General features: G+C 42.6%; 1 protein-coding gene across 8 annotated transcripts in view; it reads right to left on the reverse strand.

Annotated features, from left to right (window-relative positions):
* Positions 1–19,551, reverse strand: part of SEC24B (SEC24 homolog B, COPII coat complex component) — a 237,619-nt gene that overhangs the window by 191,068 nt on the left and 27,000 nt on the right. For all 8 annotated transcript variants that reach the window (XM_033956191.1, XM_033956237.1, XM_033956226.1 and 5 more), the window contains one exon: positions 13,343–13,528. In XM_033956191.1, the coding sequence (XP_033812082.1) occupies positions 13,343–13,528 (186 nt within the window). The remainder of the gene's footprint in view (positions 1–13,342; positions 13,529–19,551) is intronic.

A 19,551-nucleotide genomic window follows, 5' to 3' on the forward strand; every position in this document is an offset into this window, starting at 1 on the left:
ACCAGATCTGTCACGGTTAATAAGGAACCATGATCCTGCTTGAGTGTCAGCAAAGTCTTCTCTATAAGAGGTATCAGAGGATACACATACAGAAGGTCCATCCTCCAGTTTAGGAGAAACGCATCTGATGCTAGCCTGCGTGTGACCTAAGCCTGGAACAGAACTGGAGGTCCTTTTTATTGAGATGAGTGGAAATGAGATCTACTGAGGGGGTGCTCCAGACTTGGAGTGTCCACATGTATGGTTGTAAATCTCTGCTTGGTCTGTCTGCCAAGCTCTTTCTTTTCCTGCAAGGTGTGTAGCTCAAATGACCATTTCATGAAGGAGACCACTACCACTTCCCCAGTGTCCTGGCACAAGAGGTAGGAACCTATACACCCTTGCTTTTTCACATAAAAATACTGCAACCTGGTTGACTGTTTGAGAATAATTTGGTTCTCTAGTCAATTTCTGAAAGCCTAACATTCCAAATAGCCTTAAGTGCCAGGAGGTTGATGTGGAGATCAGTTACGTGGGCTGATAATGCCCCCTAGGTATGAAGCTCATCTACATGAGTTCCCCATCCTAAGCTGGCTGCATCCATCATTAACATCTTCTGAGGAGGAGGAATTTGGAATGGAATTTCCAGGGTCAGACTGGATCAAATTGTCCACCAGAGAAAAGATTGACTGAATTCTGGAGGTATCTGAACAGTATGCATTAGGTTCCCAGTTGCCCAAGACCACTGGGAACCTAAGGTTCATTGGACTTCTCTCAAATGACATGCACCATGGAGGTCATATGGGCCATCAATCTCAGCATGTGCCAATCTAGAACCTGCTTGCTGCTTTGGACCTGTGAGGCCAGAGTCATTCAGGTTTCTGCACTCACTTGGGGCAGGTAAGCCCAAGCTTGCACTGTATTTAGCAGAGCTCCTATGTACTCCAATTGCTGTACAGGAAGCAGATGAGACTTGGGGTAGTTTATAATGAACCCTAGTAGCTCCAGAATCCAAACAGTTCTGTGCATCAACTCTGATGTTTCATTCTGAGTCACATTTTTGACTAGCGAATAGTCCAGACAGGGAAACATACATTCCCAGTCTGTGAAGAAATACTGCTACTATCGCAAGACATTTAGTGAACACTCTGGGAGCTGACACAAGGCCAAAAGGCAGAATGCATTACTGGTAATGCTGTTTCCCTATTCAGAATTTCAGATACTTCCTGGGAAGTATTGAAATGGGGGCGTAGGCATCCTTCAAGTCCAGATAGCAAAGCCAACCTTTTTCTTGAATCATGAGGAGGGTGCCCAGGGAAATCATCCTGAACTTTTCTTTAACCAGGAATTTATTTACAGACTGTTTTCTTGAGCACAACAATACCTTGAATAAAAATCCCTTCTTTTTGCCCTGGCGACCCAGACTTAACTGCATTGGTCTGTAGAAGGACAGAGATTTTCTGAACCAATATCTGCTTGTGTGGAGAGTTGAGTGATGCTCTCAGTGGGCAATTTGGTTGTCTTCAATGCCAATTTAGGTTGTAACCGAAAGGAACTATTTGAATAACCAATCAATTGGAGATTACAAGGGGCCCTCTTGAATCTGGGAGCCTTCTGAATTTGGTACTGCATATCCATCTTCTTAGGTGTGACCTGCACCAAGAGGGGAATTTCACTGTTCTTTATCAGTACATCCTTTAGGATAGGGTGCAATGGTACACTGTAACCCCTTCCTTAGGAGGAGACTTGTAGTCCAAGACAGACAACATCTCTGCCCTAGGCTCCTCCTCTATCTCAAACTTAGATGGGATAGCTAAAGTTGTCTCCCACACAAAACCAGTAAAGGAGTTAAACTCAGGTGGAGAATTTCTTTTCTTTTGAGGTGGTGAAGGATCAGAAGGGCCTCCAAACGACGCCTCCTCTGAGAAGTAATGTGGGCCCTCATCTGAATCCCATGAGTGGTCCCCAATCAGACTCTTCTCCAACATCCGAAAAGACAAGGAAAGCCTCAGCCTACCTCAGCTCAGGGGGGTCTATGCCCACGTCTCCAAGGGTGCGAAGGTACAGCTCCTACCTTCTAACTCTAGCAAAGCTTCCCCCCCCTCCCGGGGGGATGCCGACACCAGTACCGCTCAGGGCACTGAGCCAAGGATCACTCCACAGGCCTAGCTTGAGTCTCAGGAAGATGCATGGGCTGACACCCTTGATGCCTGAGTGATGTGCAGCTGCAGAATCTGCACCATGAGAAAGTCTCGGTACCGGCTCATTGAAGGTAGGCATCAGCAAAATCTGTGAAGCCAGAACAGGGACAGCCTGAGGAAGAGGGGTTGATGCCGAACCAGAAACAGGCACTTTACTGGATGGAGATTGATGCACCGGCACCTCAATGAAAGACAGGAAGCTATCCTCTCAGTGCTGGTGCTTCTTGGGTACACATTATGCTGATGTCCCAGTCCTCCTGGCACCATGTGTTGATGAGAACCAATGCTTGTAGCTCTTGGGCTTCCCCCATTACTCAGTATCGTGGTCCTTTGTCATATTTCCTCAAAGTGAGTTATCTGAATAAAGTTTATTTCTCACCTGAAGCTGGATACAGAGTCCAAACAAGCTCCCCTTTGCCTGGTAAATGATCCTAAATTAGCTGAGGTCAATCACTTGTTTCCACCAGCAGTGCACAGTCTGTGAGGTTTCCCAGCTTAAAACAACTTTTATAATCCAACAAAAAGAGAGGTAAGTTCCTTTAGCAGCAACTTTCTTCCAGGCACTGCTCACTGGTTTCTTTTATTAGCAACTCCCAGTCAATAAGCTTTTAACACAGGAAAAATAAACTTTATAATCCAACAAGAAAGGTAAGTTCCTTTGGCAGTGGCTTTTCTCCAGGCATTGCTCACTGGTTTCTTTTAGCAACAACTCCCAGTCATTATGCTTTTAAACCAGCAGAAATAAACTTTCTGAGTTCTTTTTAAAAAGGTATCCAAAGGAAGGGTACTTGGCTTGGGTTCCTATCAGCCTCTGGGGAATCTCAATTACACCTTGAACCTGTATGCATCCTCAGTATCGGGTTCAAGGCTGACCGGTCCTAGGACCTACTGTCAGTGCCTGATGTTGAGAGAGATGGAGACCTTCTCAATCCTGTTGCACTACCATTGTGTTCCAATATTTGGGCAGCCATTGATATTGACGCTTCCACTGCTGATGTTGTTTGACCAGCCTTCAAACAGCCAAAAGGTCTCTCCAGTTGAACTTGCCAAACTCTCTGGTCAGGTCCAAGGCACCCAATGTACCATGAGTGCGAGTCTGTGACCAAGATCACCTGATTGCATTGGACTCCTGTTGAAAAGCAACTGGAGGTTTTATTAGACATAAAAAAAAGAATCAAAGCTAAATTAAATTTTTAATTTTAAAACAAAAAGGGACATTAGGCTCCAGCCTACATTCGGGCCTAGCAACCACAAAATTAAAGGAAACTTAAAAGAGCCACAAAAAATTAAATACTTGGGAGTTTAACAGTAAAAAACCCAGTAAAAATTAATTACTTGGGAGTAAAACAGTAAAAAACCAGTAAAAACGAATTACTTGGGAGTAAAACAGTAAAAAAATTGAAGAAATCAAACAAAAATCTGAATGGGAAGGCACTGGAAACTTTTTTTTTTTTTTAAAGTGCTGAGGTAAGAGAACACCAGGACACATCATCTCTGCTCTCTAGAAAAATGAAGACTGATCAACCCACACTCATGTGGGAAGGTATCTACATATACTCAGTGCACTGCTGCTAGAAACTTCTAACCACAACTTGCTAGCAAGTGTTCGTGCTGGGCTCTGTTGAATGACATTACCCAGATGTGAGAATAGGAATTTTCTGTTCAACTCCTTAAATACCTGTTTCTCTCAGCACATTCATTTTTAATAACCTGAAAAACAATTTTGCAAGGAAGAACTAAAAGGTGAACTCCTTTTATTAAGCTGCAATAAAAGTTGGCCTTAGCACATCCTTATGCAGGTTTTTCCCATGCGCCAAGGCCATTTTTTTTTTTATGTTTAAGTTTTTTATTGATTTTTTTCATTTAACAACAAGTGTCATAAATTTTCATACAATTATCTTAATAATACACTTGATATTTCTATAATGTATTTTATACATAACATTTCTTATCTTATATTTCTTATGATTTTATATATCATATAATTGTAATTATTTTTCTTATAAAATTATACAACATATATATTGTAATGATTTTATCAATTATTTTTTAAATTATTAACCTTTTTCCCCTCCCTTTATTACATTGTTTTCATGTAAGAATACCATCTATTAATAATATTTTATTTTTAATTTATAATAAAGAGTATAAATCCCCCTCCCATATCCCCTCCCTCCCATTCTTCTTTAACTATTTTCTTATTATGGGAAAATGAAATTCAATTATTACAATATTTTGTTAATGGTCCCCAAATCTTTTTGAATTTATCCATATATCCTTTTTGTGTTGCAAATGTATGTTCCATTTTATATATATGGCAAACTGAGTTCCACCAAAAATTATAGTTCAATCTGTCACAATTTTTCCAATTGTGTGTAATTTGTTGTACTGCTATTCCAGTCATTATAAATAAAAGTTTGTTGTTATTTGATGAAATTTGACTTTGAGATCTCATTGCAGTACCAAATAGAATTGTATCGTATGTCAAGGCTACAGGATTTTCTAATATCCTATTGATTTGGGGCCAAATTGATTTCCAAAATGTTAATATGAATGGACAATAGAATAAAAGATGATCTAATGTCCCTGCTTCAAGATGACAATGCCAGCATCTATTAGACTTAGAGCTATCAATTCTATGTAAACGTGTAGGGGTCCATAAAGCTCTATGTAAAATAAAAAACCAAGTTTGTCTCATAGATGCTGACAGTGTACATCTTATCCTCCAAGACCAAAGTCGTGGCCATTGAGATGCATTAATCTGATGCTTAAACTCAATGCTCCAAATATCTCTAAGACCATTTTTTTTCTTTTTATATACAAATTCAGATATTAATTTATACCACCTTGCGGCCTGGTGACCCATGGAATCTATCTGAAAACATAAGAATTCTATATTATGATAATTATTAAGATTTTTCCATTCAGGGAACCCTACCTGAATGGCCTGCTTCAATTGCATCCATCTGAAATATTGTGATTTATTCAAGCCGAATTTATTTTGCAATTGTGAAAATTCAAGCAGTTTACCTTTATTTATTACATCTTCTAAAATCCGAATTCCAGCAATCATCCAATGTTTCCAGATAATTTTAAAACCGCCAACTTTGATCTTTGGATTGAGCCATATTGTTTGAGTCGTTGATTTAGTTATTGGAATAGGAGTTAGATTACTTATATATCTTATAGTTTTCCAAGTATCAACCAATATTTTGTGATCCTTATATAACCTTGGCATTTGAATACTGATAACATGACTTAGACGTAAAGGAAACATTAATCTCCATTCTAACCAGAACCAATCTGGTATATGTTCAATGGGTTCTGGGAGGATCCTCGCCAAGGCCATTTTTACCTAAGACAATTAATGGCCATTTGCTAATGTCACCAATAGCATGCGGCAATTAAAAATAATTACAAGGCTGGAACTTACTAACGTAAGTGCTGACATGTTAATCCTGTGGTAATCAGTTAGCACACAGTAATATAGATACATTAGAATAGTGCAGACACAGCCACTCTAAGCCAGACATGCTCCCTTCTGCACTAAAAATATTTTTTAGTATGCCATTTCTGCACATACATTTGGAAATTACCAGAGGATGCTTGAGTGCGTTTTATGGCTAGCCAGTTTAAGCAATGGTAAACTAGCGCTTACTGCAGCTTAGTAACAGGATCTCCAAGAGCTCCAGAATTCCTGATCACTTTCCTATTTTTATGCAATGAAAATATTTTTGGGTCAACTTTATATCAGTAACTAAGCAGGCAGAATTTATATTTTATCCCTAAAGCCAGTGATGGAAAAAATTATGAGCACTATGAAAAAGTTACTTTTAAAAGCTACAGAAAGATCAACTCAAGAATTTTCCCTCTGATTTAATAAGTTTCAGTTAAAGCCCCAAATTAAATATTTGATATGAAAGTATATATATATATATTTATATATACAGTGGTGCCTCACACAACGAACTTAATTGGTTCCAGGAGCAAGTTTGTTATGCGAAAAGTTCGTTATGTGAAACGCGTTTTCCCATAACAATACATGTTAAAAAAAAAAATTCGTTCTGTAGCATAAAATATGCTAAGATGACATAAAAAAAGATAAATTTTTTGTTATTATTTTTAAGTAGAGTCTAATTTTACAGTGAGAGAGGGCAGAGTCTCAGCGGCAAAAACTGGGACTTAACTGTTCATTTTTTTTTTTTTTTCTAGCATCGGGGAAGCGGCGAGAGTAGCTCCGCCCCCCCCAACGCATCAGCAGTAGGCGCCGGGCCCCTGCGAGCCGACGGTCCGCCACTGCACAGGGAGCCAGGCGGAGAGAGGGCAGTTAAGCGCAGTGCCTGCGCGGAAGGATGCAGCTCGGGCGACTTCGTTGTGTGAAACGAAGTTCGTTGTAGGAAGCAAGACATGAAGTTCGTTGTGCGCAGCGTTCGCTGTGCGAGGCACCACTGTATTCTGAAGTATCTAGCACACATGAAAATGGGCTAGGGTCAGCTCAGAGCACTGTCATGCAAAAGAATATGAATTTGATTCCTAAGTTTTAGGACTTCCACTCCCCAGGTCAACTATACTATAGACGTTGCATTAACAATTAGGGGGGGGGATCAAGTCTTCAAAATCATGCAACTATGGCACGTAAATTAGGATCCAGAATTAGTATATGGTTCCAAGCTAAGGGCTGTTACTAAAAAATCACTGGGATAAGTAAGTTCAAAAAAGACCAAGTAGAGATTGGGGACATGTGTGTGTTGGAAGGGTGGTGGTAGAGAAGAGAGGCTTCAGAGATAGGAGTGAAGGCATATGGAATCAGATCCCACTCCAGGTCCCTGGTCCTCACTCAATGAGATGAAAGCCAAAAGCAGCGTGAGGGAAAACTATCATGCCAGAAAAAAATGCTAGCTGGTAGAGGAGTTTTGGTTCCTTACCTGATAATTAGGTTTTAATACATCAACAGTCCAGACAGAGACATGAAATAGAGAATGACACGGTGACGGTTTACCCGCGGCCACCGCATTTAAGCCGCGGGTCACCGCCGAAAACGGGGAAGAAAAATAGCAGTCGCTGCGGTGACGGGGACAAGGCCATTCACCGACCGCGGAAACGGTGAACAGGTTTGTCCCCGCGGGCCAATGTACCCCCTTCTAGGAACCGCTATTTCACCGTGCTCCTCATTTGTCATTTCAACCCTTCCTGCCAATCGCAGCAGAAGGGTACCCAACCCCTCCTGCCGGTCCTCCCAATGGCCTCCCCTAAGATCGCCGGCAGGAGGGTACCCAACCCCTCCTGCTGGACCCCCCCCAACGAACCCTCCCACCCCGGAACCCCCTTAGTCTTACTTTTCAAGTTGGACCGGACAGCTCCTCGCTCGTCTGGCCAGCAGGCCTGCCTCCGTTCAAATGAGGCGGGCCCGCCCCTCCCCTCCCCTCCCCTGCCTCCCAATGGCCTCCCCTAAGATCGCCGGCAGGAGGGTACCCAACCCCTCCTGCTGGACCCCCCCCCAACGAACCCTCCCACCCCGGAACCCCCTTAGTCTTACTTTTCAAGTTGGACCGGACAGCTCCTCGCTCGTCTGGCCAGCAGGCCTGCCTCCGTCCAAATGAGGCGGGCCCGCCCCTCCCCTCCCCAACCCACAGGATCCTAGGGCCTGATTGGCCCAAGCACCTAAGGCCCCTCCTATAGCGGGAGTGGCTTTAGGTGCCTAGACCAATCAGGCCCTAGGATCCTGTGGGTTGGGCAGGGTAGGGGCGGGCCCGCCTCATTTGGACGGAGGCAGGCCTGCTGGCCAGACGAGCGAGGAGCTTTCCGGTCCAACTTGAAAAGTAAGACTAAGGGGGTTCCGGGGTGGGAGGGTTCGTTGGGGGGGGGGTCCAGCAGGAGGGGTTGGGTACCCTCCTGCCGGCGATCTTAGGGGAGGCCATTGGGAGGCAGGGGAGGGGAGGGGAGGGGAGGGGCGGGGCGGGCCCGCCTCATTTGGACGGAGGCAGGCCTGCTGGCCAGACGAGCGAGGAGCTGTCCGGTCCAACTTGAAAAGTAAGACTAAGGGGGTTCCGGGGTGGGAGGGTTCGTTGGGGGGGGGTCCAGCAGGAGGGGTTGGGTACCCTCCTGCCGGCGATCTTAGGGGAGGCCATTGGGAGGACCGGCAGGAGGGGTTGGGTACCCTTCTGCTGCGATTGTCGGGAGGGCCGTTGGGGGGGTCTACAGGAGGGGTTGGGTGCCCTCCTGCCGTGATCGCTGGGGGGAGGGGAGACTTGCAGCCGTAGCCGCGGTCACTATGCTAATCACGGCAGCATTTAAAGTACATGTCGTGTTTGTTTTTGCATTGCTATCCCCAGGGGTGGTGGAAGATTAGTGATTGAAAAACTGTATGAAAAATAACTATTTTAAATTTAGTGATCAAAATGTGTCAGTTTTGATAATTTTTATTAATTAATTTTTTCTCTGCGTGTTTTGTTTTTGTATAGTTATTAACTAATATTTAACTAAGTTTTAAAGTTTTAAAGAATGTTTCCTTTATACGTAAATAAAGAAAAGTGAATGGGATTGCAGTGGCGGTGACGGGGCGGTGAATGGGGTGGCAGTGGCGGTGATGGGGCGGTGAAGAGGATGGTGAGACGGGGACGGGGCGGTGACGGGGTTGGTGAGACGGGGACGGGGCGGTGACGGGGATGGTGAGACGGGGACGGGGCGGTGACGGGGACCAATTTTTTCACCGTGTCATTCTCTAACATGAAATAAGCTCTGAAGCAACATTTGACCCTTTGAATAAATATCTTGATCTGCTCCTTTAGTCTTCATTTGCTTTTTTCCCCCAAGTTACATAAAAATTTTCTCCACAGGTTTATATAGTTTTTTGTTTCATCACTGCCTAACTTAAGCTAAGCCTTACTGTTGCTAATATCTCTAGACAAAAGAAAAGATTTTCAATGAATATTTGTTATACTGCTAGAAAGGTTATATCCCCTTCAGCAAATAGAAGCACAGACTTGAAGATTCTAATGACATCAGTATAACAGCTGGTGCAACCAGGAACATTCCCAGTACTTCTCTGCCTCCAGCAGTTGGTGCAGGTAGCCTAGTACAGCACAATTTACTCTGAACAGGCTCTTTTTTCTTTGGGTGCAGTTCATGGATCAGGCATTGCTCCCACAGACTGATCCACAAAACTGCTTCTGGTAGAATACAGGGGTTTCTTACCTTCCAGGGGCCCAAGCTCTAGTCCATTGACTTCATTTGTGAGGCCAGTTGGCAGTGACTTTAAGGGGGTCTCATTTGGAGGGGGTGACTAGTATCACCCCCCCCCCACACACACACACACAAATACTTTATCCCCATGACCTCCCCTGCAGGCTTCAAAAAGTAGTTGAAGCAGAGCATACTTTTTTTTTGTCTGCCTGCTTCAAGTAAAATTAATTAAAAAAGGAAAGCAGAGTGCTATGGTAGTAACTGGATAATGCTTGTTAATTTAATTGAACAGGTACAGGCCCGGGCTGGTTCCACAACTGTTTTTATTTTCTCCTCTGTGAAGGATCTTTATTAGACAGCTGAGACAGGGTTCTTCCCAGGAGGCATGTGGGAGCTGGTAGATTAGTAGCACAGCTAGCTCCTATTGCTCCATTTGTGATAGAGAACAGCAAATTTCTTCAGCAGGTTCCCATGGCTCCTACACTTTCATCTAAATCCGATGACTGAGCTTCCAGCTTTCATGGAGTCAGAAGTCAGGTACCTGAACCCTTCATAAGCTGAGCCCTCTTGGAAATCACAAATTTGTATTGTTTCATTGGCTTTAAAACCTACTATTGTTTGCTGGATTAAGGAGGCCATACGAGCAGCTTACCTCCTCAACTGGCTAGAGGTTCTAATGGATCTCATTAGCCTAGTATCAAAAGAAACTTCTTTGGCAGAACCTTCAAGAACTTGGTCTTTGCCACATTCTTTTGTGAAACATTACAAGATAAGATAAAGCTTTGGTACAGGTTGCTTTGTCTTCCTCCTGCCCGGTGAGATAAAGCTTTGATAAATCCATCAGTCTGGACTGGTCTAGGAGTATAATTTACCCTTACCTGATAACTGAGTCCTGCTAGATTGGACAGGACCCAAATGTTAAGATGGCAACATGCTCCAATGTATCTTCAGGCTGGGCTGAGGCAGGCTGGAAGCCTTTAATGTCTGTGAAAAATGTGACTGTAGTAGCCCTGAAAACTCTTGTCTGAGAATAACCCAGATCTTCTCCTAGAGAGATAGTGCTGGTACCTGGAGAGACATTGGCATAGAAACAGTCTGCTGTACCGGTTGGTGTGGCATGGGAAACCTCAATGTCGATCTGGATGAAAGGATGACAGTCATTTTTCCATCAACACTTACTATGCAGCGAGGAAGTCGATGCCTGGGAGGATGCAATGGCATGCCTCGAAGAGGAAGAATGTTTGTGCTTCTTAGCTTTCTTAAGTGCTACATCCTTCAATACTTGAGGCATCGATGAAGATGATGTACAGTCCTGCCTCTGCAAGATGTCCAACACCTGACACACTGGATGTGGTATCTATGCATTTGGCACAAATACCGGGGTTATAGGAAGCTGAGCATCAGGTGCCGAATCCCCCATCATGCTGGATGTCAGATGCCGTACCAAAAAGGTTTTTGAACTGATGTTTCCACACTTTGAGTGACCTCTTTTGCATATGGAGAGAGAGGGCACAGTTAATGTCCCAATGTTTGGGATCCAGACACTGGACATACCAATTATGTAGGTTAGAGCCTGAGATGGTCCAATTACATCAAGATCTTTTCTTAAAGCCTCTTGGTTGCATCTTTGACATGGAGGGGAAAATGGCCGACATTCAAAGGGCTCAATGGCCCGGGGAGCTCAAGTGCAAAATTTCTGAAAACAATCCCAGTACGAAAAAAGGCTCAAGGTGGCCTGAAGGCCAAAACCCAAAAAGTGGACAAAATTAAACCAAAGTCGGGATAAATGCTGGAACATGGTAAAAACAAAGAATTATGACAAAAGCTATGAAAAATAAGGATGGAAAGGAACAAAAAAGTTGAAAAGTTTGATGTGGTAAAGAGAAAACTGAAAACACAGCTTCTTAGTTCCATGGAAAATAAAGAACTGATGGTCCCATCAGTAGACAATTGATGGAAAGGCACCAGCATGCGTGCAGTATGGGCATTGCCTAGAGACTTAACGTGACAGTGCACTTGGCAGTGTATGTACTGGATTTCATGGATGATGTCACCCACATGTGAGAATATTATGCCTGCTTGCTCTTGGAGAAATTGGCTTTATGCCAATGATATCCAGACCTGTCATCTTAGATATGGTAAGTAGGTAATGCTGGGATGCACAAGGGAGGGGCCCAAGGCCTTGATTGGCCCAGATACCTAAGGCCCCTCCCATAAGCACCGGGGCCAATCAGGGCCTTGACTCCGATTTGTTTAGATACCAAAGGCCACACCTATGCCCGGTGGCAGAAGGAAGTGGGCATCCCTCCTGCCGGTCTCAGGGAAGGGGAGGGATGTTGGGGTACCAGGCAGGAGGGAGTCGGCATCCGACTGCTGATCTCAGGGGTGGGGAGATGTGAGGCAGGAAGGAGTGGGCATCTGACTGCTGATCTCAGGGGTGGGTATTAGGGTCCTCTGTCTGCTGCAGCTGGTTGAGCTGATTATGGAAGGGAATTTCCCCCCTGATCAGCTGAGCCGGCAGGACTTCCCGAAACCATGGTTTCGGGGAGACCTGCCAGCTCAGCTGATTGGGGATTCCTATGTTGTGATTAGCTCAGTTGGCTGTGGCGTCTACTTTTACAATTGGTGACTCACCCATGCTTCTGGAATTCCCTAATTCCAATTTTACAGAGACAAAGTGATAATTTAGACTAAAGAAAGTGGCTGAAAGCATTGTTTATCCAAGCTTTTGAGAAATAATCAGAAATAGTGACTTAGGGCCAGATTATCCAAACGGCGCATTAATAGGTGTCCATTTACAAAAGTGGAGCCAATCACATCTTAATCACACAATGGTGCCATTTGGAGAATTGCTGCTATGTGAAAGGTATGCACCAGAAACATAGGCAAGGGTTTTAAAGGTCTACATTTCTGATGCCTAGCCTTGACAAGAATCAAGTCTACAGAGGCACCTAAGGTCACTTCCGGCATTAGTCATACCTACAGCGGCCTTAGGCGCCACAAGGCAACTCCTTAATCAGGACAACAGCACCATTTTTGGAGGCACCTCCATTTTTTAACAGCATTTTAATTGGTTTTTAATTGGCACACCAATTACTACACCAATTGAACCAATTAAATTAGGAAGCGCTAGGGCGCCTATACCTTACGGCACCATTATTATAATCAGGGCCTTAATATCTGTCAGGTAATAAAAGGATGGAAGAGCTGGAATTTTTTCATTTAAAAAAGTCTAGATTTTTTTTTCCGTGTTTTGTAATGTGTTTTTGTTCTGTTTTATATTAAGTATTTAGAATTGGACAATAATGAACAGTACAACATACTGCTGTGATCTGCGATCCAGAAATGGCTGTTCACCAAGCTTTAAAATAAACATAAGTAGAAATTAATGAAATAAACTTCACAGTAATCTGGTGTTTATCCCGAAACTCACAATGCAGAACTGTAGTGATAATTTTCAACTGAGGGCCATTCAAAAGAGCTTCTCTTTGCAACCCTAAAATTGTGGATCCTTAAGACTGGCACTAGGTGTCACCACTGTCTGATTAGTAGAACTATCCCCCTTGATAGGGAGAAAGCTGCTTTTGAATGCCCAGCTGGACTAAAGAGCAAATTTCTGGCCTGGGAATCCAACCCTACATAGTTTATAGTGCTTGCCTCAGCACTAATGGTCACATTGTTATGGTTAACTAACCCATTTGTAAAGTAGTCTGATTACTGTGAAAGCTCTGCAAAGGAATATGACAAGTCTAACATCTGAAAAACAAAGACATTTTGACCAGTGTTAACTTAAAATTCCAATTTCATCTGTATTGCTTTAGCAGGAAATATTTGTAATTTAAAATATATATACAATCATGGGTAATTGCAAAATTTCCTGAACAAGCCTCTCAGAAAAAAAATGACTCTCTGAAATACAGACAACAATAATAAATCTATACCACTCACTATATCAGCCCCTACTTTTCTTATTCTTTTACCTTCCTGTAGTGGCGGCTCAGGTAGCTGGACAGGAGGAACTGTGGGAGCAGAGTCTACCACCTGGTTTACAGTAGGCAAATGTCCTATCGATGCAGTGCCAGCAGAAGAAACAGTAGGTAATTTTGTTCCAGGCCTGGATACAATATTCTGATTTGCAAGATGCGATGAAGTATCTGAAGCAAAAACTGAAGACAGAAAAAAAAAAAAAGGATTGGTTTAACAGTAAAACTAAAAAAAAAAATTGGAGTGCAGTGTTTCTGTAAAATAAGCAGTGGAAAGATTGGTGTTCATTAAATGAAGCAATGTATATTGTTCAAGATCATGGTTAAAATATAAGACACGTCAGGCTGGTCAGACAACAAGGTCCACTAAAGCCAAGCATTCTCTCTCAAACAGCAGCCAGGGAAGGGAGGGATCGCTCTTGCCCTGGTACTAAATTTGAGTTAAAATTTTCCCCTAAAAAGGGAGGTAGAGGGGAGGAATATTATCTCTGTTTATTGTTGGATAGGTTTATATATGAGTATATATGGTACTCGACTATAAGTCATGACAATTGTGCTTCAAAATGCATTAAAAAAAGGGTGGCATCTTATCTATTGGGAACACCCCATATCACTATGAAATTTAACTCCCCCAAGGGGATCCTCTGCAGCACGAAGAACGCAAATCGGCGGAAAAATATGAACGATAAAGAAAAATAAACATGAGCAGAAAAGACTAGTTCCTACAGTCTCACTTGTAGGAAGACAACTGAAAATCAGAGGGCAGTCCTGAGGTAAGATGGGAGGAGCAAAAGACTATGCTAATCAGGCTTTCTACAAGAAATCTTGCAAGATGGGATTGGACTACCCATTTGTCATGAATAGAGTTGGATTATACAAGAATCAACCATGCAAAGGCAATTTTCTTTAAAAAGCAGTGCTACATAAAATTTAAAAAAAACCCAAAAAACACCCAGCTTCGTTCACTGGTGTAAACATATCAACCGGCTCACCTTATCCACATGTTTATTCCCACCTTAAAAGAAGTCAAGCAAATTGGTGAGGCAAGATTTCTCTCGGCTGAGCCCAAGCTGACTCAGTCTCATTAAATCATGTTTGTCTAGGTATTCCACAATTTTATTTTTTATAATTGTTTCTACCATTTTGCCCGGCTTACTAGTCTGTAATTTCTCAGATCTCCCCTGGAATCCTATTGGTGTAACATTGGCCACTCTCCAATCTTCAGCTACTACAGACGATTTTAGTGACAGGTCAGCAATTTCATGTTTGTGTTCTTTAATACCCTAGGATGTACAGTATACCATCCGGTCCTGGTGATTTATCACTTTTTAACTTGTCGATTTGGCTTAGTATATCTTCCAGATTCACCAAGATGTCTTTCAGTTCCTCTGCATCATCACCCTTGAAAACCATTTCCGGTTCAGGTAGATCTCTTACATCTTCTTCCGTAAAGACTGAAGCAAACAAGAAAGACCCCATAAAGGGGAATTTCGTCAGTTTAGCCTTGGATGCTGCATCTGCCAACTCTGCCCAAAGCCACAAGGTACGACACGCAGCCACCCCGAGAGCCATAGACTTGGCCGAAGCCCGCAACAGGTCATATATGGCATCCAAGAGATAAGAAGCACCCATCTCAATCTTGGCTACTTCTTGCTCTACTAAGTCCCAGTTATCAGATTTACGGTCAAGGACACGCTCAGCCCACCAAAAACAAGTCCGAGCAATCAGACTGCCACACATCACGCCTAGACTGCCAGGGCAGTAACATCAAAGCTCTGTTTAAGGAGGGACTCCAACTTATGTTCCTCAGGGTCCCTCAAAGCAGAGCCACCCTCAACAGGCACAGTATGATGTGTCGCTATGGCCGAGACCCCCTGTCCACCACAGGCAACTTTAAGGTGTTCCGATCTCCCTCCGGGATGGGATACAGGCGGGCTATAGAACGCGCAAAGCGAAAAGGGGCCTCCGGAACCTGCCACTGTGCGAGCACAATATCCCAAATATCCTGATGCATAGGAAAAGAGCGAGAAGTCGAGAAGATTCCCCCAAAGTAAGGGGTCTACCACACGTTGGGGCTCCTGCTTGGTTACCTCGAAACGTAACACTAAGGAGACCTGAAGAATAAGCTCATCCAACTGAAAAATGGGTACCACGGACTCATCCTCGCCAAAACTGCTGCTAACAGAATCTGTCCCCCCAAGAGGATCTTGGTGTTCACCCAAAGGTCAAGTTTCAAGTTTTTAGTAAAATTTGATGTGCACGCATTGTCAAATATTTCAAAGTGTATTACAAATTTAAAAATGGGGGAAAAACACCATGGTAGATTAATACAAAATAATATATACATAGAAAATTCAATACAGATACAAAAGGAGAGGGGGATGAACCTAATAATTAAAGCAAAGAGAGAACATATATGGGTAACACATCGGGGGGAAGGGGGGCAAAAAGTAAAAAGAAATGAAAAAGGACGGAAGATAAAAATTAAGTCCTGCAAATGAGGACTGATTAGAAATTGGATGTTAAAATATAAAAAATTTTTAAACATAGACTGGTCTTCTTGTCTATATCTCAAAGGTATTCTTATACAGAAAACTTTTTAGAGAGCCTTTGAATAACTTGGTAAAGTATTCCAAAGCTGAGAGGCTATGACCGAAAAAATTGTAGACCTCCTTGTGCCAATAACTTTTAGGGAGGGAATAGTCAAAAGATGCTGCTCTGTTGATCTTAATGTCCTAAATGGAGTATACGGTATAAGAAGAAATATTGGTGCGGAGGATTCAAGATGGCGACGGAGCTAGTAGCATAGCTGGAGGCTCTCCCTGCATCGGCAATTTAATTACCTTTTCATGCCCTGCTCTTCAGTATGCCCAAGTGCAGAGGGAAACAGAGGGATGATTTTCCTGCCTCCTTGCTAATGCGCCAGACAGCAATAACATCATTTGCTGTCCCAGTTGTTCAGGGCGTTCCGGCTCGTCGAGAGGGGTCGATCTCGACCTTGGGAAGCGAAGTTTCGCTTAGCCCAGCTGGTCCGAGAGCCCCCCATGCCCAGGGAAAATGTCGGGGATGCCGACGGTGTTGCAGGAAGCGGCGGGGACATCAGCAACCCCGCCTGCGCTGTCTATCTTACCCCTGACCCCGGAGGCAGTTCCAGTCTCGCTGGATCTATTACATCAATCGCCAGCGACTGGGGGACTAGGAGTTCATGGCGGTTCAGGAAACGGATCATTTAATTCTGATTTAGAGACTTCAGTTCCATCGACGATTTCTGCTTCCCTCCTGATTCCGCTGAAGAAACCACCGGTGGTTGACTTGGAAGCACTTTGGGAGGCTATTGAAAGCCTTCACAAGGTATGCTCCTATTCTATTACAGCCATGCAAACTTCTTCATTACAATTGAAAAATATTGATGGGAAAATTCAACACCAAGACCAGAGACTAGACAAATTTGAAAAACAGGTCTCTGATTTACAGAAATTTTCTAATCTTCAAGTCAAAGATAAAGCAATGTTGTCTAGGAAGATTGAAAATCTGGAAAATGCCAATAGGAATTTAAATTTAAGGCTAATTAATTTTCCAGTTACCAGATTACAATCACCTAAGGAACTTTTTCTTTTTTTTATTTATAGGATTTTCCATTTTAAATAAAAGCATTACTTTTACACAATGCAACAGATCCAGAAATAATATTCAATGAAACTTAACTTCAGTCTTAAAGTATCCAAAGACTTCGCTGCTTCCCTTACAGAAACTATATTATTTAAATACTTCTAAAGCAATGAACCAGGACTTAGAAATTCAACAGACTGAATTAGACATAACAAATATTCTTGAGTCCTCATATTTTGAAATTTCTGAAAGGGCTACATTGCTTGTGACCTTTGTTTTTTTACAAGACAAAGAAGCAGTTCTTCTTCTGTTCTTTAGGACTGAGAATGTTGAATTTTATGGTTTAAAAATAGCTATATACCTGATGTTTCCAAATGGACGCAATTGCGTCGTAAAAAATCTCTAACGTTACGTCAATCTGTATTGGGGTTAGGAGCTACCTTTCAGTTGCGCTTTCCATGTAAATGTTGTATTAATTATCAAGCAAACAGATATGTTTTTTATGAACCTGATGAATTACAATTTTTCTTGGAGGGTAAAGTGGCTTCCATATCCCCTCAGATGCCCATTGAAGTCACCGACCAGACCGTATAGTTAACATACAATCGATGTGCTCTGTATTTATGTTATGTAACATTGATTGTTTCTTGTTATAATCAGCTACCCCTGATATGTGCTTGATTCTCTCTCCTTAGTTGTGGACTGCTATCATGGTATTGTATATGTAATATTTAATATCTTATTTCCTATTGGATATTGTTATATTTCTTTATCAAAGAATTTCTTTTGATGTAAAATAAAAGTAAATAAATAAAAAAAGAAATATTGATGCATTTGACAGCCGGATTTTAGAGGTTAGTAATGCAATTTTGTAGGTGATTCTATAGGAGATTGGTAACCAATGTGCTTTTTTCAGAAGTGGTGTCACATGATCATATTTTTTTGAATTAGTGCTCATTTTTATTGCTGTATTTTGTATTATTTGCAATCTTCTCAATTCTTTCTCAGTTGGTGTTATGCCCTTATAGAGTGTGTTACAATGATCCAACCTAGAGATACCGTATTTTCACCCATATACCGCGCACACGGGTAAAACGCGCACACGGGTATAGCGCGCGGGGAACACAAATTTATGTAAAAAAAATTTAATATAGCGCGCACATGCATATGCTAAAACCTCCTCCCGCCTACTCCGAACTGGCATCCTCCCCCCCGCTCGCTTACCCGAGAGAGCATTTTTTTTTTCATTCGAATCCGGCATTCACCCTGCGAACCGGCATCCTTGCCCCCCGCTCGCGTCACCCCCCTCCCCCACGATCCTACATCCCCCCCAGCACCGCAAAACATCTCTTACCCGATTGGGCACCAGCACCAATGCAGAGGATGTGCAGGTGCCCGAAGATCCTCCCTCGTTGGGTTGGGCTGGGCTGGGCGGTGCGAGAGAGATCCTCCTTCTTCCTGCGCCGGGCTGGACTAGGCTTTGAGCATTTGCGCATGCTCAAAGCCTTCTGGTCTCGCTCTCTCCGGGTAAAAGATGTTTTACGGTGCTGGGGGGGGATGTAGGATCGTGGGGGAGGGGGGGTGACGCGAGCAGGGGAAGGATGCCGGTTCACAGGGGGGATGCCGGATCAGATTGAAAAAAAAAAGTTGTAAAACGCGCTCACACGTATAACCCGCACGGTTTGTAAAAATCGTGTATAACGCGCACGTTATATGCGTGAAAATACGGTAATTAAAGAGTGAATTAGAATGTTTAGGGCATCTGGTTCAAACATTTTTTTTAAGGATCTGATTAATCGCAGCTTGTAGAAGCAGTTTTTTTAACCATTGAACTGATCTGGTCGTGGTATGAAAATTTCTGATCTAGGATTACTCCCAGTATTTTTACAGTTGTTACTATTTGTAATGGAGTTTTATCTAAGAGTATTTGAGATGATAGTGTAAGATTATCTTTCCATGAGAAGAACATTGCTGTAGATTTTGATATATTTAAAGCCAACATGCTGTCTTTAAGCCACTGACTGATTTGTTTCAATTTGATGTTTATATTATTTATGTCATTGGGGTCTTCCTTGTTCAATGGGTGTAAGAGTTGAATATCACCTGCATAGGTGTAGGAAGAAAATCCGATTGATTGACTGAGAGTCAGTAAAGGGGACAGAAAAATATTAAGTAGTAGCGGTGAGAGAATTGAACAAAAGTTTGAACGACTGTGGGCTCTGCTGTTAGAATTTGCTAAACTGCCCTACCCTACAAATATTGACTTCCCCACCACCTTGGGTTTCTTGAATAATGCTCACTTGCAAAACTTATGATACTGCATGGTTTAGACAGGGCTTAATGCTCTCTGTGTACTTTTTGATGTAGCAACTAGATATATTATAGTATGACATATGGGTTTTACCAGTTCTTTTTAGTATATTCTCAGGTTTACATGTTTTGCTTATTTCTTTCCTACATTTTTCTTTCTTTCTTTCCCTTCCGTACTTTTTCCTTTCTTTTTATATACATTATAATAATAATAATAATAACAGTTTATATACCGCAGGACCGTGAAGTTCTATACAGTTTACAAAGATTAAAAGATGGTACAAATT

Source organism: Geotrypetes seraphini, chromosome 1 (genome assembly GCF_902459505.1).
Source record: "Geotrypetes seraphini chromosome 1, aGeoSer1.1, whole genome shotgun sequence".
Lineage (NCBI taxonomy): Eukaryota > Metazoa > Chordata > Amphibia > Gymnophiona > Dermophiidae > Geotrypetes > Geotrypetes seraphini.